Raw genomic sequence first — 10074 nt, forward strand, 5'->3', positions numbered from 1 at the left:
GGACTCTGGGGAACATGGTTCCCTCACCTTTAGCATGAACTGTTGGCCAGATCTTCCTGGAAGGATAGTCTGTATTTACTCAGTTTGTCAACTCTTTAACTTCATCTAAACTGGATGACTCAAACTGCTGAGGAAACCAGAAAAATAGGGAAGTATCTGATTTATTGAGATACCTGGGGCTTTATGACTGACTGCCCTGCAGTTTGGAGGCACGTACCCTCCTCACATGGTCATGTGTTCACTTCTGTGAGTTGAGCGCAGCCAGGAGGGTACAAGAGTTAAAAATCCTTTTGCAGGAGTGCAAGGATGTTGAAGTAGCTGTCAGTGCAAACACCCCTTTTCAGAGCATAAGGCCAAGGTAACTGTGCAATTAAAATGCAAGGAAGGTGTTCCGAGATGTAAAAGAAACAGTGTTCTGTTAAAATACTCTCAACAGAATAGTGGAAGAGAAAGATTTTTGTCTGCAGCAACTGTATTTCCAACAGTCTTTGTCTGGCTTTGCCTTTACAAGAAGTCTGTCGCATTTCCTTATTATTTAAAGGAACAGGGTGAATAGCGAAAGTGAAAATCGCTTTATCCCAGCACGGATGCCGTGTCCTCACACCCACGATCCCGGGCTGAGCTGGCTGTCCCGCGTGTGGAGCTGCCGCCGCTTCAGAGAGCCGATGTCAGAGGAGCGCGGCGGGCAGGAGCGGCCGGAGGTGAGCGGCGGGAGACGCACGGGGACGAGCCCGGCTCCCGGGGGCAGCCTGGAGAGGAGAGAAACCGCGGGGAGTTCATTTCTGCAGGCGAAAGAGCGAGTCGGGCCTCCCGGAGGGGCGTCGAACCCAGCCGACCCCGGGGCTGGGGCTCTCCGGGGGGATTTTCAGGCAGCTCCTGCCCGGCAGCGCCGTGCCCCGGACTTTCCCCGGGCTCCCGGCGGCTGACGAGAGCCGGCGGTGCCGGGGGGCGGTCCCCGCGGGGGAGCGGTGCGGGATGGGGCGGCCGGGTGGTCCCGGTGCGGCGGGCGCCATGTGACGGCCATGTGGGCGGCGGCTCCGCCCGGGCCGCTCCGGCACCTGGCGGCGGCACCCCCGGCCCGGGGCGGCGCGTCCCTGCCCGGCCCGCCCCGGCCCGCCCTGCCCCGCACTCCTTCCCTGCGCTGCCCTGCAGCCGCACCCCCGCGGGCCGGGGGAGCCCTGCGGGCGGCTCGGCGGCGCCGGGATGTCGTGCGCCGTGCCCGCGGCGGCGGCCAGCGCGCTGTCCCGGGGCGCGGCGGCCGAGGGCGGCCAGCAGGTAGGGACCGGGCGGGGATGGGCTGCGGGCGGGCGGGCGCATGGGGCTGAGTCACGCCGGGCAGCGCCGCGGAGGGGATGCTCGCTGCCCCTGGGCATCGGCCCTTCTTCTGCCGGGAGGCGGCCGCCGTGCTGGCTCTTCCCAGGCGGGAGCACGGGCGGTGCGCGGAAAGCGCCGGGGCCCGGCGCGGGCAGCGGCTTTTCCCCAGCCGCGGGCAGCCGGGAAGGGAGCAGGGCTTTCCTCCGCGCTGCTCGCACCTCCGCCCCGTCGGCCGCGCTGGAGCGAGGCAGGTGTGAAGTGCTGCCCGCCGGGCAGAGCGGGAGCGCCGGTGCCCGCTCGGGTACCCAGCTTCCCCCATCAGTAGCGGTGCCCCTGCCCGCGGGGCTCTGCGGCATCCCCCGGGCAGCCTGCCGGCTTCCATCCCTCTGCTTCGGGTCTGCTTCTGCAGTGGGGCAGAGGGATGCCCTACTCTTTGCAGGGACCGTGAGGTCTCTGGGAGACCGAGGATCGGCGCTATAAAATTGGAAGTGTTCGTTCTCAGAAAGTTACACACCCGACCTCGGGCATCCTCTGTGTGCACCTTGCAAACTAGCGAAGTGTTTCTGGTTGATGTCTTCCAGAGTCGTGAAGAAGATGACAGAAAAGTAAGGAGGAGAGAAAAAAATCGAGTTGCTGCACAGAGGAGCCGGAAGAAGCAAACTCAGAAAGCAGATAAACTTCACGAGGTGAATGGATACTTGGTGCTTTGCAGGCATGGCTTGGGTACCAAGCACAGGATTTTACAATGAATGGGAATACTTAAGCAGGAGTGGGCCTCTCTTCACATAATCCTGCTCAGAGAGCTGTGGGATGCCTAGTTGGGAACTCTCAGACTCTGTTGCTGCTCTTGGACAGTGCAGCTCTGCCTTCAGTGACACTGCTAGGAAGAGAGAGACATGGTCCAGCCCTTGCCTCATCCTCCCTCTTTTGCTCTTTCTGTGACCACCCAAAGAATGAGATCACAGGGCTCCTTTGGGCTAAACCAGAACCATTTTCTTCTCTATTAGTGTTAAGCTTATCACACTTGCTGTGACAGTGGATGAATTCTTGCTGTCTTACAAGGTAGAAGGTGATGGAAGAGGCGGGGACCATGCAGTAGCAATGCTGGCTTAAATGAGTTCTAGAGTTGTGGTGTGAGCGCTGCCACTCAGCAGTGGGGTTCCCAGGCATACCCAGCTGAAAAGGCTTCTTAGGAACTTGGGAACCTGCAAGTGTGAGAGCTCACCTTGGCTAGCTGTTACACTTGCATGCTTTGAAAAGTGACAGTGGGTGCTCAGACAGATAAAATGAAAGTAACTGATTCTTCCAGAAGCTCTTAATATCACAATGTGGTATATTTTCCTTGTGTCCCCAGTGCAAACACTGGAGGACAGGGATCCTTTCTCTCTGGTTTTGGATGTTACCTCACACCACAGTGCTCTTTTAGCCAGGAGTCAGCTTTTGGGGTGAGTGTCAGTTTTGCAGCACACTGCCACTGTGGCTGAGTCAGTTGCTCAGCTCTGAAGGTTTATCACAGGCTTTTTTCTTTCTCACTGTGGAAGGATCTGCCAGCAGTTAGCAGAGACTAAGAGGGACAATGTGGGGAGTTTTGGGCTTGGTTTTTCCCAGATCTCCTCTGAGTCAGCGCCTGAGAAAGCCAGGTGCAGGGTAGTTCTGAAAAGGGGTAACCCCATCTTTTGTGGAATAATTTTTGGGCCCTGTGCCATCCTGATGTTTCTCCTGAACTTGAGGATCTTCATTTTGAGGCTCACAGGTTTTGCCAGGTTTCAACCAGGCAGATCTGGTTGGATAGACATTCATTCTTAGCAACAGCAATGTGACAGTCTCACCCCTGAAAATGGGACAGAGCAATGGGACAGCAACATTTATTCCAAAACCCAGGACCATGGGGTTTGGGGCAACAAGAGATGAGCAGAATGACAATTGGGGTCGGACAACTTGTCTGGAGTTTGGCTGCAATACTGTGTTAGGATGACTGTGCCTGTTTCACTCTGTGAGAGGTGGCACAAGGGTGTGAGGGAGGGCAAGGAGCCCAAAGTTCTGCAGCAAAGGGGAGCAGAGGCAGTGCCAGGCTGCCCAGAAGAACATTGCATGAGAGGCTCTCCCTGCTGCTCTTTAAGGCACGTGTAAGCTTTGAAGTTTGCTCTGAAGCTTTCCCAGGGAGGTGAGATTGAGTGGGTGGATGCTGAGCCTTGGGCCAGCAGCGAGACATCCATCTGCAGGTTTTCAGTGGGCTGGCTCTGAACCTCTAGCTCTCTTCTCTTCAGGATGGGGAGGCTTAGAGGCAGGGATACTTGAGTCACACAGTTATCAAAAAATGTGACACAGGAGTCTTGCATCCATCACATGTATGCTGCAGAGCAACTCAAAACTCCCCTGCAGTTAACAGTGGCTTATTTATTGCCAGAGAAGCCTTAGCTCAAAAGCAGCCAGGTCAGGGATAACCAAAGGCAGTGGTCTGGCCTGCTGGTGACAAAATGAGTCTGGCCTCAAGCTGACATGATGCTTCCCTCCTCCTGAGTTCTTTGGCTTCTGAGCAGGTGGCTACAAGTCCTGGCAGGCCTGGAGGAGAGCACTGGACGTGCTGTGCTAGCCTGGATAAATGGCTTTTCCCTGTGCCCTTCTCTCACCAGCAGTGCCAGGCACTGGGTTTTCCCAGCACCTCTTGGCACTCAGTGCTTTCATTTTCTCTGATCTCACTGTGCAGAGTCCATCTTGGCCCTTCCCATCAGAGGCAGCCCAGGGTGGAAGAGGCCCCATGAGGACACAGCCATCCATGCCTGCAGCCCTGGGCTCCTAGAGGACTCTGAGGTGCTCATGGCACCTCCTGGCCTTCAGGGCCATGAAAGGAATTGCAGTGTGGTCAAGGCACAGGTTGTAAAGCACTTGCCCTGTTCCAGCACCCAGGCTGGGTCTGTCTTTCCTCAGCACTTTTAAAGTTGTAGTAAGAAACCACAGTGTTTTTCTACTGTTATGTGAATGTACTCAAGGTGGAAGCACTGAAAGGAATGTTTTGACTGTAAGTTGTTGTTTTTTTTCTTTCCCCTCCTTCCAGGAATATGAGTCTCTTGAGCAAGAAAATACCTCCCTGAAAAGAGAAATCGGAAAGCTAACAGATGAAATGAAACACTTGAGTGAAGTGTTGAAGGATCATGAAAAGATCTGTCCACTATTGCACTGCACCATGAACTTTGTAACCATACCAAGGCCTGATGCACTTGCCAGCTGCCTACCAAGATGAGTGCTCTCCTTAATCACCTCTCAATGTGATGTGTGAAAATGCCATTAACAGGTATGAAGAACTGCCTAGTGTGTAGTTCTTCCAACAAAGAGGGCTGGACTCGACCACAGCTCTACTCCACATTGAAATGTTACAGTCTTCTGAATCTCAGGAAAACACCAGTATGGAAAAAAAGACAATTTGAACAGCAGCTTCTAACTTGGTAGACTCTTCAAGCCATGTTTTTGCCTTTGAAAATGTCAAAGTGCCGTGCAGCCCACTATGGAGCGATGGAGGGGAAAAGTATGGACAGGGACAGGGAAAAGTACCAACCTCAGACTGGGATGCCTTTCTCCCACACATCCACTGCCAGTAACCCTTTGTCACTTGTCACCTATGCATGTCATGATCTGGCTGCTGGGTTTTATCTCTCTAAACAGGTTTGGTTAATAAAAGCAATGTCTCATCTCTATAATGTTCTCCACCTTCTTTAATAATCCATGTCTTTATAGCATCTCTGCTTTCCATTTGCTGGTCAATCCCAAAGTCTAGTGTTAATCTTCATGTTAGTTGTTCTATTATTTACTTATCACTTCTTCATTGGTTCCTCTTTTGAAGTGTGTGTAGCAAAAGAATTTTCTTAGTCTTTAATATTCCAAATCATCAGCCCTGCTGGCATTAGTCCTTGGAGTGTTTTATATCCTAAAATATGGCTTGCTCAGTTTCTGATAATGATTGTCTGTTCTGTGTGGAAGAAAAGCAAACAAAGTTTGATGGCTTTAAATACTGTTTTAAAAAGCAGATTTTAAAATTTACTCTTTTAATGCACCTACTGGAAATGAACAAGTATCTTCATCCTTTCTTCATCTTGCGTATTGCCTCTGGAAGATTATGGCTGTGGATTGAGTTTTGCTAAGCATTTTGTTCTATGTCCACACTGAAGGTGTTTGATAATTGCTTGAAAGAAAAACACTCAGTTTTCTTTTTCTTTTTAGTTACAAAAGAAGTATGATTGCAATGTTATTGAGAAATACACAGAAAAATGTGTTTACTTTCCCTGAAGATTCCTAATAGTGTCAACCTCTTGAAATGTGGATGCTGTAGCTTGGGATCCAGCAAAGAGTCTTTTTCTCACAGTATTTCACAGTCAAAGAGCACCTTTGGATAATAAAAATCTCCTCCTCATTGCCAACTCTCTCACTTCAGCATTTGGATTTTTTCAGTTAAACTCATGGGATTAATTTCTCCTCTTGCCAGGATTCACAGATTTTATCAGCAGAATATGATCTGAAATATCAGAATTTTAATTTTTTTTAAACTTTTTTTTAGTTTCTTTAGTAGAAGGGTGCACTGCTGATCAGTGCCAAGACAGAATTTGGGAAACCGTGTAGTCAACTCTGCCTTCTAAAGGACCCTCTTGTACCATTGTCTTAGGCTAGAAATTCCAGATGAGCTGTTGGCTTCTTTAAATTATTAGGTTGTTCCCAAGAGAATTTCCAGGATTTGCACCTGCAGCTTAAATGCTTTCTTCAAAGTCCCTTATGGTCCCATAAGAACTGAGTCATCCCACAGAGAGAATCTGCTGCAGTCCCTGCCTAGGAAAACAAAAGTCTCAGTACAGTTCAAGATTTTGGCTAATGTCCTTGAAACCATTCTCTGTGTCACCCTTATGAATGGAAGCTATCTTATGAATATTCATCCACACACCCACATTGCCTCAGGCACTGGATGCCACTGTGTAATTTGGGCAGAATAGAGATGTAATGGAAAAGGAGCATAGTGGAAATGAACAACATTCACTCTGGGAAAATCTGTTACAATTTAGGATGAAGGGAGAGAGGGAATGCTTCATATCTCTTACACTAGGTACGTGCAGCTGACTGGAAGGTATTTAATTGAGGTCAGGACTGTACAAAGCTGGTCTCACATATGGAGCCTTGAGGACCCTCAAAAATGGGAGGAAAGATCAGCTAGTCTAAGACAGTCCATCCCAGCAGAATCCTTCTAAAGACTTTTGTTCCACAGATGCTCTCTTCTAGAAGCAGAATTCTAGTTCCCTGTGTAAAAGTCTCCTCCTTACACATTTATTTTTCTAAGTATCTGTCTAGAAACTGACACCAGCTTATAATTTGGTGTTATATCTGAGTTCTGTGATAGATTTCCCATCAGTAAGCGCTGTTCTTGTTCTGCAGTTAAAGTTTTAATCCGTGGTGTCTGCACTGGAGTTCATTGCTTTATTAATTGTATAATGTCTATGCAGAGTGTACAGGGGGAGGCAGCAGAATTCTCAGCGATGTTGTGTGATGGAAAAAACAACCTAAGTCCAAAAATATGTTGCTGTTCCTTGGAAGGGCTGAGAGTCCTGTGGGAGCCCTCACTGTACCCACTTTTTTCCCCACAGCCTCAGGGTATAACTCCAGCTCTTCCTGTGCATCATGTCCATTAGTAACAGTAGGGCATGGGTTGCTTCTTTCTCCATCTCTTGCATCACTTTTTTTCCCAGGAATATTTCCACAGGGCCTTTTGCATCCTTCTTCTGTACGAGATGAGGCACTAAGGCACTTCACCAGCCAGTATATTGTGTGACTAATGCTCAAAGGGAGCTGGGAGCCTCAAGTAAAAGTGAGCAAAATTAGTATCCTAAGCCACTTAAGTCCAACATTCTGATATATTTATAGAACTAATGTGATAGCTGAATCATGAGTCAACAAGGACCATGAGCTGTTAAAGCACAGGCTTATGTGTCCCTACACATGCAGCAATTACACTTTTTGCTTGAGCTGTTCGTAAGGATATTGATTTACAGGAACCTTCAGAACAGAAAGTATGTTCTGGAGCCTGGGATAATTTTTACATGAATAGGGAACCAGAAAGGAGAACAGAAAGGAAAAAGCCCATTTGTTAAGGAAGCAACAAAAAATTCTTTTTCAGATCCAAACCTCTCATTTTGCAGCGGTGTTACACCATCAAAAAAAAAAGGGTTTCACATCTATATATGACTAAAATTCCACTTGATGTACTGTAGCTTCAAAAAGCTTCCAGTTGGTTTGACTTGTTCCCCACAAAAATGTGGTCTGTATCACAACCACGTGATTTCCAGATGCAGGTAAATAGGGAAGATCTTTTCTATATTCAGATCATGGTTCATGTGAGGTGCACTGTGAGCTGCAGTCTTATTTGTAGATGTGTCATGTAGATGAGGGTTGCTAACAAAGCTGGAATTTACCTCTTAGGTTCACAGTGAAGATTACAGTTTGTCTAGATCCAGTGTAGATTTCCCTTTTTTGCATTTTCTGTGTCTTAATGAAGAAGCAAAGTGCTTGCTGAAAACTTACAGACAAAAGTATTTCTTTGAGAACAGACTGGGTCCAATTCAGCTATTTATCTATTAATTTTTTTTGGGTTTAGTTGGGTCAGATGGAAAATGATTATATTTTTAAAAGTTAATTTTAGCCTCCAAAGCTAAAAAAGAAACCAACAGAAAGACAAAGTCAAGCTTCCCATTACTTTTCGTATAACAGAGATCAATTGTTATACCTCAAGAGAGCTTATTAGAAAGAATTGCTCCTTCCCACTGATATTTTACATTCATGCCTGTGAACATTGATAAGTGCTTTCATGTACTCATCCAGTCTCACTGAAAGTACATCTTTAAAAAAAACTTAATTTAAACCAGTCTGTTCTCCAGACTTCGTGTTCTTTGCCCTGGTACCAGTTACTGTAATTAGTGCTCCTTCTGCAGTGCCTCCTGATCTCATCTGCATTTGGTACTTGCACTAGCCTTTGTAGTCTCATTATTTCAAATGCCACTTTTTCCTTTTTCCTTTCTTCCTTCTGTTTGTACATATCTTGGTGAAACATCCCTTAATGGGATCAGTATTAGAGGATCAAGGCTAATCTGTAGGCCTGTATAGAAATTGCACTTCACTTGTATACCCTGCATATGATTAAAGGCTTTGCTGTGTGCCTTGTTTTGTCCCTCAAGTATTAAGGAAGGTGTCTGTGCAGTCTTTTAAAAAGTACTTAAGGGTGGCATAATCTTTACTGTAGCCTATCAAACTCATGCTGTTTCCTGTCCATAGATGAATGCTTTGCTGCATGGCATTTGGGGTTTCCATCTGTGAATCAGTCTTGAATTTCTGTCTCAGTGAAAGTGATAGATAAAACAACCATTAAAAAAAATCCCTTTTCTCTTCTTCCCATCAGTGCAGTGATATAATTCCTGTTACAGGAAGGAAGCATGTCTGATTAGCAGGAGAAGTGGGGTGTTTATTTTCTATCACAAAGACTAAATGTTATTCTCTTTATAGGAGGGTAGGAATTTGCTGTTTGTAAACCCTGGGTTACTGTCAAGTGGTCATTGGAGAAACATGTTACATGTACATACCGCATGTGGTGTGGGCACACATCCAGAAGGGAGTGAAAGAATTTGGATTCATTCTTTGCAGAAATGTGGGATTTACGTTGATTTCACTGGAAATAGAAACGGTCCTTCAGCTGCCTCAGAGGACGTGCAGTACTTTGCTTACTCACTTGGGTAATATTTAACTCAAGAATAGCTACAGGCTCCCTGGAAGTGGGTACTTCTTAGTAAAGAAAGTGTAGTAACAATCATCCCAGTGATTGCATTCTCCATTGCTGGCATTCTTTCAGGTATTTTTTTCCTACATAACTCCTATGGAAAAAAACTGTAATGGTAGTGTAGGAATCTTTTCTCACTGCAGAATTTTCAAATCATGACAACAAATGCATTGTGAAAATATCTGGCATGGCTTTTGCAAATAAGCTGTTTCCTGCTAATTATGAGTTTGGTCTGCTGTAAAGGAATCATTACTGTTCTCTTTAGAAGTATTAGAAGTGGAAAAACTAAACCACAAAGGTCTTGGTGCAGAATAAAAAACATTCATTTGTGGAGTCAGTCCTGAATGGCTACCATGCTTCAGTGTCACAGCTTATCCTGAAGCAGCTCCTTCATGGAGCCAAAGAGAAAATGACATCTGTAAAATGTGTGTTTGCTTTAAATTTGCAGTAGGAGAGCCTTTATTGTATGTGTTTAGAAAGTTCTACAGACTGTTGGTAGAGCTTGCTACACCCATCTGGCTGCAGTCCAGTTAAGTCTACCCAGACCATTCCCCTGGAACACAGTGTGGGTACATCTCCAGGCAGGTGGAAAAGCTTTGTCCTTTAAGTGTCACATAATGAACTTATTGTCATGTTTTCATTATTCTAAATTACTAAAATATCAAAGCTCTTGAAATTCTAAGCAAGGGTTGTAAGTAGTCTCTCTTGGGATAAGCAGATTATTAATGTTTCTCTTCCCATTATAGACTGAATCTTGGTACTAATTTATTATCTGTCTCAGGTAAATAGTTGATAATAAGGAATAAGCAACAAGACACTACTTCAATATGTGATGCAGTGCCATATAAGATACAATTGCTTCAGCTGGAGAAGTTATGCAAGAATTGATAAATAGGACTAGCTATTGAAAAAGTAGAATTAGCTGAAGGAAAATGGCAAAAGTTATTTTTAAAAAGCAA

The 10074-nt window shown here is 46.4% G+C and overlaps 1 protein-coding gene across 1 annotated transcript; it reads left to right on the forward strand.

Moving 5' to 3' along the window:
* The first annotated feature begins 587 nt into the window (after window positions 1–587).
* On the forward strand, window positions 588–5734 carry BATF3 (basic leucine zipper ATF-like transcription factor 3). Its single transcript, XM_077782537.1, is given in 5 exon segments — window positions 588–717; window positions 888–1196; window positions 1199–1275; window positions 1896–2000; window positions 4370–5734. Coding segments are annotated over 5 exon segments (807 nt in total). The 3' UTR covers window positions 4556–5734.
* The last annotated feature ends 4340 nt before the right edge of the window (window positions 5735–10074 follow it).

The sequence above is a fragment of the Lonchura striata genome, chromosome 3 (genome assembly GCF_046129695.1).
Source record: "Lonchura striata isolate bLonStr1 chromosome 3, bLonStr1.mat, whole genome shotgun sequence".
In the NCBI taxonomy this organism is placed as follows: Eukaryota; Metazoa; Chordata; class Aves; order Passeriformes; family Estrildidae; genus Lonchura; species Lonchura striata.